This window comes from Xiphias gladius, chromosome 19 (assembly GCF_016859285.1).
Source record: "Xiphias gladius isolate SHS-SW01 ecotype Sanya breed wild chromosome 19, ASM1685928v1, whole genome shotgun sequence".
NCBI classification, from domain to species: domain Eukaryota; kingdom Metazoa; phylum Chordata; class Actinopteri; order Istiophoriformes; family Xiphiidae; genus Xiphias; species Xiphias gladius.
This window is the reverse complement of record NC_053418.1, coordinates 19,970,317-19,988,727: the sequence shown is the minus strand read 5'-3', so window position 1 is coordinate 19,988,727 and position 18,411 is coordinate 19,970,317. Positions and strand designations below refer to the sequence as shown.

Below are 18,411 nucleotides of genomic sequence, written 5' to 3'. Positions count from 1 at the left end.
AAGCCAAAAACAAACATGCAGTCATGCACCAGCTTGTTTTAATGTCGAGAAACGAGCTACAAAAAGCTCTAATAATGGACTTTTAATTATTGATCCAATATGTAAAACTCAGTGATACTGATACCCACAAAAGCAAAAAGGGAGATTTGAGGAATAATTCAGAGATTTTCTAGGTCAAACGCCACCTTAACACTGACAAGCAAAATCAAATCACAGCTAAGGAAATGAGCCATGAAACACTGATTGCTCCGTACATAATGACCCTTCTTCCAATTGCTTAGCTCAAGAATTATTTGATTGTGCAGAGTGCTGACTTCACTGCAAACTTGAGCACTGCTTGCACATATTGCCTGAGTGTATAATCAAATCAAGACCATTGATACAAGGGGTGAACAAATATCTCTTAGTATGTGGGAACAATGGATCTTTGTTCCACAAGACAGCCCTCAGAAAGCTAATACACTGACCGAAGGTAGAACACCTCTGGGGACTGGGAGCCCAGCTTGTGCTCAACATTAATTGGTTGTGCCTTTATTGGATAATTCAGACATCAGCAAGACCCATTTAAGTTAATTTTGAAAATGACAGTGAGCATATGTGCTTTGTCATTGTGACCATGGGAAAAGTGCCATCGAGAGGAATATACTTAAACTCAGACACAGCTTTAGCATAATTGCCACAATAAGTGGAACGCTTTCTGTCATACAATGGGACTTCTACTGATGATAATTCATGTGACCAAAAAGACAGATCACTGGAGTCTGCTGTGTCCATGGTTTCAAATAACAGCACTATGGGCTATTATCCTCATGGGACAGGTCAACAAAGCTCCTACTCCCACCCATATCTTCCCAGTTCTGACACATTCACACCTTGGCTCATACATCATTTTGGAACTTGGGGCACCAGTCTTGTAACTGAAAACTCAATTTCTAGGTATAGGTGGGAAATTCCCCATACAGGTCAGCGATACGTTGCCTTATAGAAAGAAAAGACATTTCCTGCTCATCGCTTTGAATGTTCACAAGGTAGCATGCACCCCATAAGTGAAGGGCTTACTAGTCTCTCTGTCAGCTACAGACATTATATGTTTAAAGTGCACAGTAGCAAGCAAACCAATGTGATTTGAGATTTCAGAGGAAACTACAGTAGGGTGACTATGGGAGGCTTTTCAAGCTGAAGCTTCAAGTCAACAAAGTATGGGCTTGACTGTGTCTGAAAACCTGATGCTGATAAATGGCCTCTCCAAGTAGACAAACTCAGAACACAAGGCCCCTGCTGCACAGGACCCAAACTGCTACCTCTGCTGCTGGCTGAATCTGATTACAGGCAGGCCCTGAGGACAAGAAGGTCATTGAGAGCACAGAGATGAGCAAACAATAAGATATTATCTGAAGGAATCTTCAGCTTTCCAAAGGAAAATGGTCCCTCTCAGTGTCACATTGAGGATAGGATCCTCAACCTGACACTGAATCAGCCATTTAAGAAGAATGAACACTGCACCCTATTCATACATACTGACTAAAATAATGAGGGCTCTTTTTTCACCCTTGTTTAAGATATATAAATGGGAGCTCATGAGGCTTTGCAAGACAAGGCTTTGCAGAAACTGGAGCATGCAGCTGACTCAAATGAATATGCCTTTACAATGATTGGGTATTGAATGAACAATTCTATAGTCTTTTTCTTTATTCTTATGTACATGCAAATAATACACGTGTTTGGCTTCGTTGTACTTTGCTGCTCCTTTACCATGCACTTTTGCACTTGAAAAAAATAATTCAAAAAGAATGCTTTAAAATAATTAACTGATTGTGAGCATGGGACATTCAGTTTGATAAATGACACTGTGAATCTTGAAAAAAAAAAAACGTTTTCAAAGCTGTACGTCACCTATTTGGGCTTTGTCTTTCCTGTGTGTGTGTGTGTGTGTGTGTGTGTGTGTGTGTGTGTTTGTTCTTTTTAAACAGTGACATCTTGTGGACAAGTGGCCTCAGTTATTTTGTGGAAGTCATAGGCTGTACATGTATACGTTTGTATATTGTATTTGTATATTGTATGTTGTTTGAACATTGCCTTCCTGTCTCTGTTATTAGTGCTGTGAAATTGATGACAAGGATGATCACTGGATTGATCATGATGCAGATTGAATCACTTTTTTTAAATAAAAGTTAAAAAAAAAAAAAAAAAAAACTATATTGATCTAAGACAGAATGGGATTACGTGGTAAACAGAAGGGACAGATATGGTAGCCACAGCAAAAATATAGGTACGCAAATTTCTTGGAAGCACTTGTATGGAGTTTTGGTTCATAGCATTGCATCGTGATAAAATTGAATTTAGATCACAAAGTAAAAAGTCATATCATTTCTTTTTAAATAAAACTAATTACTGTGATTATATGCCCCTATAAAAGAAACGTATGTAATTTTGATTTTTTTTCAAAACTGTTTAAAAAAAAAGTAAACAATTTATTTTTGGCTACAACCACTGAAATTACAATTGTCAGTTCACGACTTGTACAGAAAACTCTCGCGATATTAAACTGTCTGCCGGGCACCTAGAGGAGCAGGGATGAGAGGAGAGACAGCAAAATATATCGGTGGTTCTGTGTCAGTCTAAAGACAGCTCAAGCCTTAACACACAATTTCTCGCATAGGCTGTATTAGAAACCAAAAGCCCCAAGCCTGTTTCATGTCAGACGTGATTTCCTGATTATACGTAAAGTGAGATTTTGAAGTACGCGGTCACAAAAGACAAATTGTATGTGTGAAGTGCTAACTGTTAGCTGACAGGCTAGCTAGCATAGCCATTGAAGCAATGGCGTTGAAAAGAATTCAGAAGGTGAGTGCTTATTTCTTTCATGTGCCGGCCATACCTTCTAGTAGAAGTATTTTTCTCCATGTGGGACTCTCTGCGAAGGTAATACCAGTGCGCAGCCGTGTCTATAGCTCGACTTATCCCTGCTTGCTTTTTGTGCTCCTGTTAGAAATAATGCACAGACAAAGAGGAGCTAACCACTGGTGGCCCTGTTGGTGCATTGCTACAGTAACGCTGGCTATCAGTAACCACTCAAATAGCGTTATTGTTTTGACAGCTACGTTTTGTCTGTGTTTATTATTTGTTGTTTCTCTCTGACACATAACTTGGCACCTTATCAGTACTTAGGTAAAGGTAGCTAGCGTCAACCAAACAAATCGTTTCGCAGTGCAGCGCTAGGCTGGCAGTTATTTAGCCAAGGTTAGTACGAGCTTTTGCTCCTTGGTTTCATTGGTTGACATGCAGAGGATTTGTTATTAAATTCTTAGCTTGTCAGTTATCTTTATCCTTGTGGTTAGTCACTTAGAGCGTGGCCGATGATGTGTTTAGTCGCTGAATGACAGCTGCTTGCTGGTTGCCAAAATTGAACCCTAGTGTCAGTGTTGCCATATATGGATTGGCAAATGGGGCACTGGAGCAGCTCACGGTGTGTATTTATATAACAGAATAGATAGGCTTTCTTTCAAGCGATGTTAAATAACTGGCTTAATGTCTATTTAACCATCAGCCGTTTTGCTGTCTGTGCTCATTGTCATTTCATGAATAGTATGTAATGGGATTTGGCCTTAGCGTTTACATTCATTTCTGGTATAATAAACCGAATTTAACACAGTAGCTTATTCTTTGGTCTTGGTTATTTCTATAGAACATATTTATTTCTTTTCTATTGAGCTCTCTAACCTCTGTAGTCAGTGTCCTTGGGGTAAAACTGAATTGATGAACTGAATAAAATGTTTATGAAATCAGCTGTCTAAAAACCACCATTTACATGTCAACATCTTTGGACCATGACTGTAAAGCAAACATGGCTGCCACTGACAGGACTGGTAGTAATTACGGCCTGTCTCAAATTTTGGGTTGAACTCCCCACAAAGTTAAGTTAGTCAACCTCACATAAAGCCAGAAATGATATGGATTAAGCTCGGGTTACGCTTCAAAAAGGGTGGTCTCTGTTGCAAAGCTATACTACTTTTTCAGTCCCCCAAGATGTTATTTCAAAATAAATATCATTAATTCATGGTCCATTGTTTTGACATGCAGTGCATTGTTCTAATGATGAGATTCTAGCATCAGCATATATCCCTCGGTACCTACATGTACTTAATATTAATAAATGTAAAACAACCACTTTTTTGCTGAACCAATTTAAAATGTATGCAATTTCCTTGCAAAGAGCAAAGTTTTTACAATACTGCAACTGACCACTAAAACTGAAGCTGATTCATTATTCAATTGTCTTCCCTTTAGGAACTATCAGACCTGCAGAGGGACCCACCTGCCCAGTGCTCTGCTGGACCCGTTGGAGATGATTGTAAGTAGTTAGAAAACTGCTGCATCAGTGTATGTCTGAATAAAAAAATATATTATTGCTATGTATAAAAATATTTTTAAGATTACAGTAAAGTATGGCATTGTGTGTCAGGAGTTTGCATCTCTACGTATATACTAAAAGCATTATTCATCTTTTTTTCAGTGTTTCACTGGCAGGCAACAATAATGGGTCCAGTAAGTGATACTATATTTTAACTGAATTGAAATTACAACCAAAAAAATGAAATTGCTGTCAACAAACTTATCTTGTTTCTATTTATATTTCAATAGAGTGACAGCCCATATCAGAGTGGAGTGTTTTTCCTAACCATTCACTTCCCAACAGATTACCCCTTCAAACCACCCAAAGTGAGTAAGGGTCTGCCTATGGGGTCACATAATAAGGCATAAACATATCTCGCCTCACTTAAACTCAATTATCGTTGTTGTTGTTGTTGGGTTTTTTTTTTTTTGGACTGTGGTAAATGTAATTGGCATCACTGGAAAATTACAACATTCCTTTCCTGTTATTTTACAGGTTGCATTCACAACAAAAATTTACCACCCTAACATCAACAGCAATGGAAGTATTTGTCTGGATATACTAAGATCACAATGGTCACCTGCACTTACAGTATCAAAAGGTAAGGAATATTACAAAATTTATACTAGTGTGTATGTTGACACAACATGCACAGTACTGGGGTCCTGACTCTGTCACAGGTAAATGTAATGCAGGCATTATTAATGTTATTAGATACACCTTGGTGGGCAAGTCAAAATGCTCTCTTTTAGAGTGGCCTCTGGTATTGCTGCTTTACCGTTCATGGTGGGTGTAGCAGGTTTGTATTATGTGAAAAAGTGATATTGACACATTCCCTTTATCTCCACAGTTCCTTTTTTTTTCCACACCTTTGTCAGTCTTCCAAGTCAAGTGCTGAGACTGAATGTGAAATGCCATGTCAAGTCAGGGCCATGACATTAAGTTCTGTAATACTTTTCAGTTTAATATTATTTTTAATATACATAAAAATTACACAATGTATATTTGACCATTACAATAATATTCTGAAGGCACAAACATACTATCAACTATATTTTAGGGTATTTGGTTGTGTATCTATTTATATTGTATTTTGTTAATATCACCTGGCCCTACTGTCATGATTATCTAAAATGTCAAAATCCCACCTGGCTGTGCTTATGTTAGGAGTAGGTCTGTCTAAAAAAAGTAATTAATAAGTGGCCTCAATTCCTTAAGGCCATAGCTCTGTCGTTGTCCTCTCAATGTAACCTTTAACCTTCTGATTCGTTCTTCCGCAGTATTATTGTCAATCTGCTCTCTTCTTTGTGATCCGAACCCGGATGACCCACTGGTACCAGAGATTGCCCATACATACAAGGCTGACAGGGAAAAGTAAGTGTAAAACATGAATATTCATCAATATCAACATCAATATTTTTGGCGTTAAAGTTCTTAGTTTGCGAGTTCACCTCAAATTTTTTTCCAAACTTTGCATGTGTTTTACAGGTACAACAAATTAGCAAGAGAATGGACACAGAAGTATGCAATGTGAGAATGCCAGGGAGATTAAAATACAAATGAGAACAAAAGAAACACATTTGATTTGTAACTTGAGGCAAATGAGCAACAGAGGGAAAAAAACTAGACAATAGCCCATCTTTTGGAGAAGGAAGCGATACAATGAGGTACAGTGCCACCTGGCTTTCCGTGTGCTGAGCTGCTACCATATGCTGTCCTTCATAACTGGTACGGATCTGCTGAGCAGGACCTGATGGGCTCCTTAAAGCACTCTCATATGGAATACCGGAAACTCCTCACAGTCCATATCACCACACACAGACTCTAAACTCTTTATCCTGCTATTGTGATCATCACTATCATTTTTGCTATTCATATGCATCATTTTCACTGTCAAAGAGTCATATCATTGTGCTAATCAGAAGCAAAATGTTTGATTGATGTAGGATATTGGCTCTTCCTTTATTTCAGAGGTACTGTCTGTGTCCCACTGGATGTATTGTTATTACTGTATTTCCATGTATTTAGTGGCCTTTCTGTGTTATTATTTTCAAACGGTGTATGTGCAATTGAGGCAGAACACTCCCTGTTCAACACAAAATGGTGCAGTGCCATTACCAGCAGCTGATCTGTTGGCACATACTGTCTCCACCCCGGATCAATGTGAAAGATGTAAAGAAGGATCGGTCTCTATTACCCAATGCATTTGAAATTGCAACAGTATTTAGGGCTTTTGAAGACATTAGAGAGCTGCTTTTAAGAGCTAGCTGGCCCTTGCCTCACTGTGTTGGGACTCCACAGGGAAAATGTCAACATCCATTTTTTTTCACACATGCTGTAATTGCCCTTATAACCTGTATCAGTAACCACCCATGGCTGGTGTCCACAGTGCACAAAATACTAGTGTTTTATGACTTGTTCCTTGTTGTGTAGCTATGAACGAAGCTACTCTTTGGCATATAGCTACGCTGTGTGCCGCCTCCTCAGTACAGTTACTCAGGTATCTAACCAAATCATCAGCCTTTACAGCAGTGACCCATGGTGAGAAAAATGACCAGGGGCCATACCATCAGGCTTCTAAAAAAAAAAAAAAAAAAAAAAAAAAAAAAAATGCGTATCTACGTTCACTGGTTTGCTCACTTAAGAAAAAAATAACTCATGCTTCCCGAAGAAGCAAAATGATCAAAGACAGATCGGCACTCCTAAGGTTTTTTTATGCATATGGGCCCTGATGGTCTTTGTTGTCATTTTGTCATAGAGAGGGTTTTTTTCCTCATCCCTCTCCATTTCTTTTTGACACCATTTCCATTTATTTTTGAACAACACTTTGGATGTGAACAGCTGATAAATGACGCTGTTGAACATGCACATGCTACTGTTTTTCTAAAACAAAATGGCCTTTGGTTACAGCTGGTGTCGCTTGTACTCAAAAGGGGAATTTTGCAGATCCTAGTAATTTGAAGTCATGTTTATCTAATTACTTGAGGTGAATAAATACAGTAACTTGCCACGGCAATTGCATCTGCTTTAAGTATCAGGTGATGGGAATTTTGTTAGCAATCCTTTATGTTCCAATTCATGATGGGGTCTGCAAAGGTTTGTTTTGTTTTGAAATTAGTAGTCCACACTTACAGTAAAACAGTTTTGTCTGGGTGATACATTTGTGACCTTTTGTACGGTGTCTTTGAAAGCTTTAGTGTTAGGCTTTTTTTTTTCATTCATGTCATCAGAATTTAACATGATTGTGATGTGTCATAATTTAAAATTAGTTTTAATATAACCCATTGTGACTGTTGGATAAAGTAGTGAGGAAATTTTATGATTTAAAAAAAAAAATCATGGCTCATATGTGCTGATGCTGCCAATATAAAGGGAATTAACTGATGTTCTAAAGGGGAAGAAATTTTGCTATTGAGGCATTATTGTATGGATTCATCCAGAATGGTTCATAGTAAAGCATGAAAATTTTAGAAGCTTTGATTGTAGAATTAACACCATGGTTTAGGCACCAAATATAGATTTTCATAATATGTTAGCTGCTGTAGAGAAAATTGTAAAAAACAAGTTGTCCTGCAATACACTATATACAAAAAGATTTTGAAAATATGTCCTCTAAATGCAGTGAAAGTCTTTTTGCTGCCAGACCACAATTGAAAATGACTTGTGTGTAATAGTACTAGTTCAAACTTTGTGTGCATTGTCGTTTGTTCATCTGGCTGTTTATTTATTTGAAAGCCGAGTATCTTCCAATTGTCCGATTGAATGCAGCCTCAATTCATCATGTGAGTGATGCTACATTGACTTCCTTTGTCCAGTGTGCTCAATAGAGTTTATATAGGCAGCTTGGCGTGCTTTGCACTCTGGAGAACCTTCTCACAGCCATTTGCCAGATATCAGGGATTTCGTTACAATTCATCTGCCTAACACCTCTGACTAAAATTTTAGCCTTAACCCTCATTTTGTATATATACAGATTGAACGTGTCATAAACTGTAAATTTGCTATCAGGGCTGTATCCCCCAAAGGGGTGATTCATTTCATCAGTAGACATGGAAACCTGCTTGAACAGTACCAATATTTTTCTGTTGAAAATTTCAGCCTGGCTTTCTCTGAACGCAGGACCAGCTTTCATGCATCTTAAAAATTTGGAGTATGTGTGCTTGAACTGCCACCATGAACGTCCACATGTCCTCACATAGCCTACACAAGATAACTATTGACCTTGTCAAAACATATGAATAAAGTTAATCTTGGTTTACCGTTGTCTGCGGTCATTTCCTTCTGTGTCTGTATTATATGATGTAGTAATAACTAACGCCAGCATGAGCTAGAAGCAGCTGTGCTTTAGGCTGTTTATAAGAAGGAGGGTGTCCTGTCTGTGGATGCCTGTAAATAACAAAAACATATGCTTTAAAAAAGAAGAGAAAATTATGGAAATATTGTAGATTGGCTTCCCATATACGGTCAATAAAAGCACTGTAAAAAAAATGTTCTTGACGTACTGTATAGCAGCGCGTACCTGTGCGCGATGCACCCTAGGGCGCGTTTGATTCAACAAGCTCTCCTGCGAGGTTTTTGCGGTGCATACAACATAATCTTTGCGCAGACCTAACTTTTATTTTATCTCACTTTCATAAAGTGAGAATTTGGTGTATATTAATGATTATTTGCTAAGATTCATAGCCGAGTTTAGAATAATTAAAAAAGCAAAGTAGCTCCGCGCTTTCGGGATATATCGCGCTACATCGCGGGCAAGCTACCCTGGCTGAGACGTAGCCACTAGCTAAACTAGCTTCCTGCACAGCTGAAAGTCAGCATCATCGCCACTCCTCCCAGTAGGAAGGGCGCATCCCGGATAGCTAGCTGGCTAGCTGTACTCAGCATAACGATGGCAGTAAACCTCAGCAAAAATGGCCCTGCATTAACAGCTGCATATAAAGAAGTGGTAGATGAAAAATCCAACACCAACTGGTAAGGAGCAGCATTTTTAAAACAGTGTTAGCCCTGTGTGGGAGGCATTATACTAGCAGCAGTGTTGGCTAGCACTGAGCCAGTCGTCAGGTAGTTAAGTTAACGTTAACCTAACGTTAGATAAACTTAACCTGTACACTAATGGCACTTTGTTTAGCACAACCGATCCTTTGACTTACTAAATTAGCGACAACGTTAGCGCGAGTCAGCTTTGTTTACATTGAAGTTTAGTTTTCTTACATTTATTGTTAGACTGATGTGTACTAACGCTAAAGATGAGCTAACTGAATAGCCAGTAACATTGTTAGTTAACGCTAGCTGGGTGCACTGAACAACCAACAGGCTGAGCACTTAATCTCTAAACTTTGCATGTATTTTCTCTATATTTAAATAAGCTTGTCTGTCGTGAACTATAGAATAAGTTGCTCCTTCAAGTACTTCCTGGTAAGCTATTAGAAGTTAAATATAACCAATATGTGAAAGTCAAATTTAGGGACTTCCTCTTTGCGTTGCCTAACGTTACAGTGGCACTGAAACTTGCTTCCCTTGAGGTTCAAATTAAACCAGCTGATGACAGCTGCAGTGTTTAATGATGACCTGAATTAATGAATCCCAGGGAGTCCTGCTGGCCTCATATTCACCCTGAAAACATCTTGACATTCTCGACTCAGTTTTAGGCATTGGACAGCCACCACCTACGGACTCAACAGCTTGCTCTTACTGTCATTTTTTTTTTTTTTTTTTTTTTTAATAATTTCAAATTGTGGTGATGGGAAAAAAATTAAGATGTAAATATAGATTAAAGAAGTGATCTTACAGTGACTAGTTTCAGTGTGAGCAAGTTCATAGCTGTGAAAGGATGTTCTATATCCCTTGTATTGATAAGAAGTGAGCTTGTCTTCCAATATATTTAATTTTGCAAATATTGATTTCTATGTTTGGGCTTAAAACTGACATCCCAAATAGAGATTTAATTGTTACTGTAATATGTAGGTTCCCATCATATTAATTTTAAGGTATCACATGGCTAGATGGCAACTAGATCTTATTTGTTCTGTATGTGAACAGGTCAAACGATCATTCTTCAGTGTAGTACCTATCTGAGGCTAAATTATAAATGCATCAATGTTTTTCTATGAACAGGACCTAAAGGCCGTGGATATTATTTGTAAGATTTTCTTGGTGTGCCATTAAATTATAGCTTTATCTCTTAATAGTCAGACATGACTATTGAGAATAGCAATATAACAGTTAAGGCTACAAAATGGCCATAAAGTAATGTATACACTTGCCCAAGCAACTTACTATACAACTTACCCAAACCTGACACATTTTAAACCACTCTGTTAGTGCATATCAGCATAATCTTTTGACTAATATGATTATCTGGTATTTTCTTACTATATCATGCCAAGAAAAAAAAACTCTTCAACCCAAAGCTATTTGGTCCACCCAGAAATCAAGTAGAAGTACTTTATGTTCGTGTGAAGAGCACTGAAGCAAAGACTTCTTCACATGCCTCCATGCTAGTGTAAATGACAAAGAAAAGATAGGGAAATGTGCCTTTCCTACAGAAGATTTCCCAGCATTAACTAGGGGTTCATCTTGTGTAGGACTGCTAATCCCTAGTTATTTTCATTGGGCATTTAATACCAAGGAAAGGTCAGTGACATCTCTAATGAAGCAGGAGCACGCAACCTGTAAAGATTACTGACTACAGTGAGACTCTGGTATATTTACACTACCCTACTTTACCTGTAAATTGTATCCTTTGTGAAAATGGATTAAAATAGGTTTACAAAACATGTGTTGTTTGGTTTAGTGTGAAATGATGCATATCGACTATGGAACAAACTCCTCTGTCCGTCTGTGATATCTTTTTTAAGATGGTATTTTAATACCCTTAATCTGTTGTTTCCTCCAGGGCCTTGTTCACCTATGAGGGAAACAGTAACGATATCCGCCTGGCAGAAAAAGGGGGTGAGTTATTGAGTGGATATAGTTAAAACGTTTTTATGATCTCAACACGATATTATCAGACATGTGCAGGAATTTCATTGTCAGCATACAGCTGCAGTACTGGAATATCAGCACAAAAGGATTGCTTGCCTCTGCTGTCTCACCCCATCATTTGTAAGAGGAAAGAAATGTCCACAGTTACACAACCAACCACAGTAACCATTTGACTTTTCCACAATGTTTATGTATCAGATGGAGGACTGGAGGAGTTGGTTGAGGAACTCAACAGTGGAAAAGTGATGTATGCTTTCTGCCAGGTCCAAGATCCAAATTCTGGCCTGCCTAAATATGTCCTCATCAACTGGGTTAGTGCTACACTCAACTAGTGTTAACTTGTTCATCCACTTTGTAGTGGCCAGCCTTAAAAATGTAATTATAATTCTTTGTGTTTCAGACTGGGGAAGGAGTGAATGACGCCAGGAAAGGAATATGTGCAAATCATGTCAGCTCCATGGCCAATTTTCTTAAGGTAACCGCACTCTCATTTTTGGGTCTAGTTTAAATATGCATTTAAAATTTCTACTGCAGTCTGTTTATTTTTACAGAGGAGATTATTTGTGTCCTAAATTGCATATTAATGATGACTTTGAGTAGGAATTAAAATTAAAAAAAACAATAAAGAAAATAGCATGCTGCAGGCATTATTGGAATGATGCAGTAGCTCTGTGACTTGTGTCCATGTCATTCATGCCATACCAGCAGCCAGCGCATGTAAACAAATGGCTGGGTGGTGCATGCATGAACCAAGATAACAACTGTAGGTGTTTCCCTTTTTTTCTGTGCATTAAAAGGAACTTTATTTTTGCGGTTTTCAGGGAGCCCATGTCACAGTAAACGCCAGAGCAGAGGAGGATGTGGAGCCCGAGGTGATCATGCAAAAAGTGGCTAAAGCCTCAGGGGCCAACTACAGCTTCCACAAAGAAGCTTCCAGCCGCTTTCAGGACAGTGGTCCTCAGGGTCCTGTGGTATGCACTCCTGTTTGCTTATCTTGGATGGTAGAAAGATAAGCACAGGGCTAGATCATAACAAACCTTCTTAATCTCAAAACTTTAATACATTTGAAATTTCAGAGTGTTTTGTTTTCTCCGTCTTGTTATGGCCTTCCATTCACACTTAGCCAACCTTTCTACCTTTCAAAACAATTTTTCGAACACTCCAAAGCAGAAAAATGTGAAAATGCTGGACTAGGCTAGGAATTTAGACTCTTTTGGTTTTTCTCTTTCCTTTTTTCTATCATGCTCTCTTTTATGAGAGAAGGCAATCATTGGCTTTTATCTGAGCTTTGTTGTGAAGGGATTAAAACAACTCACACTACAAACAATATATTGTATAAGACACATAATGTCCTAATACTTCAACTATATATATGGCGGGGACATCAGCTACAGAGAACCCTACCAATCATATTTAATTGAGAATTAGTCAAGCAGACTGTTGTAAACCACTGTATTTTTTATAATTATGTAAAACTGTGATGTCATGTTTACACAATCATATTTAATAGTCTTTCCTTCATGTAGGGCTCAGTGTACCAGAAGACCAACGCTATGTCAGAAATCAGAAAGACCAATAAAGACACTTTCTGGGCACAGGCAGAGGTAGGCTTCTGAACTCGCTAATGCTGACTTCAACTTCACCTCTGAGGCAGTGTGAAGAGTACCTTCAGCCTCCTAAAAAAATCTCTCCCTTTAGAAATGTTTTTATGCAGATGATTTTGAATCATTGACTCACTGATATTGCAAGAACTCATCGAAATATTGCAAAAGTTTGCAGTTTTGAAATATCTGACACACACACATCTGACGCCATTTACCTAAAATCTTTTATCTTCTAAAATACTAGTCAGGCAGTTTTTATGCATCAACAGTGTAACCACTGTCAGCAAAAGCATGATTGTATCTTTGTCCTCTGTATGCTGTTTTTGCTCAGCAGCACGCCTGTCACAGATACAGCTATAGACTGGTGCTCATTGCCTTGCAGTTTTTTGATTAACTATTGTGAAATTAAGATTTTTAATAACAATAATATTGCAAAATGGTAAACCAAAGCTGACTTTCCTGGCCTGTTTGGCTGTTAGAAAGAAGAGGAGAAACGTCGGCAGGAGGAGCGGCGGAAGGCAGAGGAGGAGCGCCAGAAGCTGGAGAGAGAGAGGAAAGACAGAGAGGCCAAGGAGGCAGCGCTGAGGGACAAAAGGGACAAGGAGAGGGCCTCTCAAATCGAGCAACAAAAGTAGGTAGCAACTGAAGAAAAGTGTACACTGGTCTGAACTGGTTTTCAGTAGCATCTGTTGAAAGGTTCAAATTACATTTCCTCTGTCTTCTAAATGGCCTTTTGTTTAATAGGAAGTACCAGCAGCAGCAGGAAGCTGAGAGTAGAGAGCAGGAGAAACAACGTTGGGTGAGTGTCTCACTGTCCCATCGTCTGACAAGATCACACTTTGATCCTGGGACAGTAAATGGATATCAACTGTGAAGTAACTTGACAGAGACAAAAGGAACAAATGAGTGAATGTGGACAGGTGCAAAGTTTACTTCCATACTGAGTGTTACCCACTCTTTTATGATAATGTTGCTAGGTGAATAAGCTTCAGTAGCGCAAGCATCTTGTAAACACTTAAGTCAGGAAGGTAGCCAATGTCAGCAGTGCCAACAGTAATATCACCATCATCAGGAGGAGCAGGAGGAGAACCCGGCAGCCCAGAGGAAAGCAGTCAGGAGAGGTGAATCTGTGGAGAAGGCCAACGTGAGTTCCCCTTCCCCTCTCTCTCTGATCTCTTCTGGCCAAACTGCTTTCCTCTTTCTTGCCTATCTCAAGACAAGCAGTGGTCTCTTTCTAATCAAATGTGAACCCTTGAAGCTCAACATAACACACCTGTCTTGGCTTTATTGCATTACCTCTTTCCATAATCACACGTGATGCACTTGTACAAATTATAATTTGTTTTCTTTTTTCTAGGAGGCAGCTTCTCTCATCTCTCAGCGTGCTGTGAATCCCAGAGAGATGTTTAAGCAAAGAGAGAGGGGAATAACTCCCAGTGACTCAGACGTCCCCTCTGCTGCTCCTGCTAGCCCGCAGCCAGGTATCACCCCAGCGTAAACAGTGACCTTGTCATATAAATCTGTTTGCTTCTCCTGCATTACTGCAAGGCTCTTTTAGCCTCACTCTCAGGTAGCGGTAGGTACAAACTGGTGATTTTTCTAGAGGAGACTGCTGTCTCCCAACGCCATCTTTTTTCAGGCTTTAACTTTCCATCAGACTGTCTAGTTGTCTCATAGTCATACTTAACACTATGTCTCCATCATGGTGTCTTCTCTTTTTCAGCTCAACCTGTCTGCTCTTTGTTTTTTCTCTCTCATCCATATTTTGCACGTTTTGGGGGTTCCATGTGTATCTCTGCTCAGGGCGTCTGCAAAGCCCTTTTCTCTCTAAGCAAGAGTATGAATCTGAGCGAGCCAGCTCACCTCAGCGCCAAGCTTCGCCTGTTCCAGCAAGCTCCGCTTCCCCTGTCCGTGCCACAGGTGTGAGCTTTACACAAACACACACACACACACACACACATACAAAAAGAATGCACACACTGGGTTACAGTCTCATACTTAACTAAAAGCACCATGCTTCATTCTCTCATTGTTGTTCTTGTGTGTCATCATCTTCATATTCCTTATAATCATGAAAAACATCCTGAGTCATACATCCATTCCTTGTGCTTTTTGTTTTTATAAGAAACTAAGAGATTATTGCTTTATTTCTCCTCGAGTGAAAAGTGCCAGGAATGCCCCTTATGTATGAGACTGCTGGTGGTTTTCAGCCTGTGTGGACTTGTGAATGTGTTCCTCTGTGCACATGCATGTCTGTGCTTGTGTTTTGGGTTATAAGAGCCTGATGTGGATGATGGACAGTCCAGGTGTGAGTATGATGAGCAGGAGGCGGCGCCCCAGGAGCAGTGGAAAGGTGGGGCCCGTTTCACACAACACCAGCCTCAGTGTTAACATCAGCTTTCCAACCCTCCCATCTGCTTCTTATAAAAATGCTTTTGCAATTTGTTGTAAGAACAAACTGTATTACTCCCTCCAGCCCAACTGTGCTGTCAGGATCAGCTGGTGCTGCCGCCACCTGCTGGTAGCTAAACAGCTGAGCTCAGACACAATCGTACTGACATTAATCTCTCTTTTCAGAGCAGGCACCGGCTGCCAACTCCTGCGTCCAGGAGACGGCTTATGAAGAGCCCGCTCAGGTGGGTGTTTACTTACCTTTAGCAGGACAGTTTCCTCCATCATATAATTAATTATGAAACACAACTTGACAAAATTTCTCTCCCAGGTGGAGGAGAATAACTCGTATGAGGTGACTGCTGAGGAGACCCCAGACAGAGGCATCTGCGCCAGAGCCTTATATGACTACCAGGCTGGTAAGTTGTGGTTTTTTTTATTTTTTTATAATCACTACCATAACAGTAAATAACTGACATGTAGTCAGACCAAATAACTCATCTGTATCAAAGGACAGCTTAACACCCTGTTGTAGCATGGATGTGTCCCCTTCACAAATTCAAAACATGCATTTAAATCCAGGATCCCAGACCCCAGACCATTTTGGTCACAAAAAAAGTCTCAGACTTTTGGACTCCAATGTACACGTTTCAGACGATTTCAGTCGTGCTAGTGCCTATGCTAAATTTGCCACGTCTCGTTTTATCATCCATGCCGGCTGGTACCAGCCCAGCAGATGCAGCAGAGGTAGTGAAGAGTGACAGAAAAGGGGATGTGTGAGTGGAAGGGATGATGAAAATTTACCCCATTACTGTGATACTATTCAACACTGTAAACTACTAGTGGAGTAGTAGTAGTAGTGGTAGTATTAGTAGTAACTGCTGTAGAGTTTTCACAGATTTTATGGAGGTCAAGAGTACAGAATAGCTGTATAGTGTAATCAACTGCATGCACATATATGATGATAACTAAAAAAATGTATATTTAGTTCTATACTCTTTAAGTAGTTGCTTGTTTTCAGTGCAGGAATTATAGTCTAATGAATCTCTGCCTAAAATAGTTATTAGGTGTTGTTTACATTACAAAAATGTAATGTTTGAAAATGTATATCATACTTTAACTTTGCGGACGTTCACAATGTTCAGTGCTCTTTTTCTCTTTCAGCGGATGACACAGAGATCTCATTCGATCCCGACGATATCATCACTGGGATTGAGATGATAGACGAGGGCTGGTGGCGAGGCTATGGTCCAGACGGCCATTTTGGAATGTTCCCGGCCAATTACGTAGAGCTTATCTAGCCCGGCGCACCCCCCCCCCCACACACAGATCATCACACTGGCACCCCCAGAGGACCTCTGCAGTAAAACTACACACAGCAAAGTCAGTCCTCGCACACAAGTGATCAGTCTAATCAGGCTGAAACAGAGCAAATGAGCTTCCACATCATGGACCAATGAACAGATAGTAATCGTGGGCCAGAATCGTTTGAAATCTCTCCTCATTTCAAGAAAGTAATTCCATTAAATTATTGATGTTGTAAGCAACTGAGGGCATAGTGTATGGATTTTGTGAAGACCCATAAGTCGACTCCCTCCCACTTCCCCGAAAAAACTAAACTTTACTTATAAATGTGATGCAATACAATATCAGCCTTTGTTAAGTCTTAAATTCAGTAGAAAGCCTCAATTTCACTTCTAGTTCACATTCCTTACAAAGTGACTTCAGTTCTATTTCAGGTATTATTTTGTTGTTACTCATAGCAAGTGCTCCTGTACATTTCAGGAAAAAAAAAATCAAATTACCATAACGGTACCAGCTACAGTATAATCGTTTGCCTTGTTTTTGCCTTTCTTTACCGGCAGACTGGATTCTCCTCTTCTTTTTACTTTTTTTTTTCTTTTCTTTTTTTTAAATGTGATTGAACTTACATCCTGTGTGAATTTCAAACCCTTTTAGTACTGATCTGACTGTGGTTGAAGTGAATATTTAAAAAAAAAACAGACTGTTTGCTGTGCTCCAGGTGGTCGACTTGTAGTGGGGAATGCATAAATGGTTAAGTTCCCTTTTAACTGTGAGTATATAACGGTTTGTTTTCATTTCAGTCCCGTATATGGACCAAATCATTTCAATATATTTAGCTTTTCAGGGACAAGCTGAAGAGAAGAAAACATAAGTAAGCATTATTTTTCTTAGATTGGATCTAGCTGGTCTAAGTTGAGGTGTATAACAGATCATATGCGATATTATGGTGCCATAATGAGGGGAAGTGAATGCATTGATACCCTCCGAAAAGCGCTGGGTGACATTGTAATTGAACATTTGAAAGCAGGTTATGCAAGTTCACTGTGATCTTGGAACAAAATTTTTGCTCTTTTTAAAGCTTTTAAGTGAGTTGACGAAAGGAAAAATAATTGATCATGAATAGAAAAGGGCATCATGTATCCATTGCATTATTCATGTTTGGTTTTTTTTCAGAGTCTATTATAATGCACAGGAATTCTTCATAATAAAATAAATAAACAAGCTTCTGTTTTCATATCTTTTCAAAGAGGTCAAGAATGGCATAGGTTGCATACATTTTAGAAAAAGCTTAAAATAACGTAGAAAACCTTCAGGGATTTTCAGAGGTTTAACAGGAACTCAGACGTATACACAGACTCAGTATTTGCTCTACAATCAGTTTCCTGGAATGAGGCAACAGCTGGGGAATTCACCTCTAATGCATAGGTTTCATTTTCGCACGAAAAATCTGATTTTACCTCTCTCACATCCTTCAGTTACATCTTTGTTTGAGTGAATGAGAAATTGACTATTAATTTATTATTACATAACAATGTACATAGAAACTGGATTTCCAGTCAACTTGTGTCCACTCCCTCCACTAAAATCACATTTGGCATGCTTGTCTTGTCCTTTTCACAGTTTTGACTGGGGTACTGCCTCATCCCCACCCACCCATATGTCAGTCAGGTAGGTGATTGGAGATGTTAAAATGGATTTCCTCTTGAGTTTTAAAAACATCTTTTTATTATAAGT

General features: G+C 39.2%; 2 protein-coding genes across 3 annotated transcripts; both read left to right on the top strand.

Annotated features, from left to right (window-relative positions):
- The first annotated feature begins 2,559 nt into the window (after nt 1-2,559).
- Nucleotides 2,560-7,012, top strand: ube2d4 (ubiquitin-conjugating enzyme E2D 4 (putative)). Of its 2 annotated transcripts, none has more exons than XM_040155419.1 (7): nt 2,560-2,844; nt 4,288-4,351; nt 4,514-4,545; nt 4,642-4,719; nt 4,889-4,994; nt 5,674-5,767; nt 5,882-7,012. In XM_040155419.1, exons 1-7 carry the CDS (start codon nt 2,821-2,823, stop codon nt 5,925-5,927), a joined length of 444 nt encoding a protein of 147 aa, XP_040011353.1. In that variant the 5' UTR covers nt 2,560-2,820; the 3' UTR covers nt 5,928-7,012. The 2 variants fall into 2 exon arrangements, with proteins under 2 accessions (XP_040011353.1, XP_040011354.1); XM_040155420.1 differs by lacking the exon at nt 2,560-2,844 and adding an exon at nt 2,868-3,466.
- Nucleotides 7,013-8,943: 1,931 nt separating this feature from the next.
- Nucleotides 8,944-17,900, top strand: dbnlb (drebrin-like b). Its single transcript, XM_040156152.1, has 15 exons — nt 8,944-9,364; nt 11,289-11,344; nt 11,576-11,688; nt 11,778-11,852; nt 12,199-12,348; nt 12,904-12,981; nt 13,461-13,612; nt 13,726-13,780; nt 14,054-14,125; nt 14,339-14,462; nt 14,785-14,901; nt 15,260-15,334; nt 15,559-15,617; nt 15,704-15,791; nt 16,537-17,900. Exons 1-15 carry the CDS (start codon nt 9,282-9,284, stop codon nt 16,671-16,673), a joined length of 1,434 nt encoding a protein of 477 aa, XP_040012086.1. The 5' UTR covers nt 8,944-9,281; the 3' UTR covers nt 16,674-17,900.
- Nucleotides 17,901-18,411: the final 511 nt, after the last annotated feature.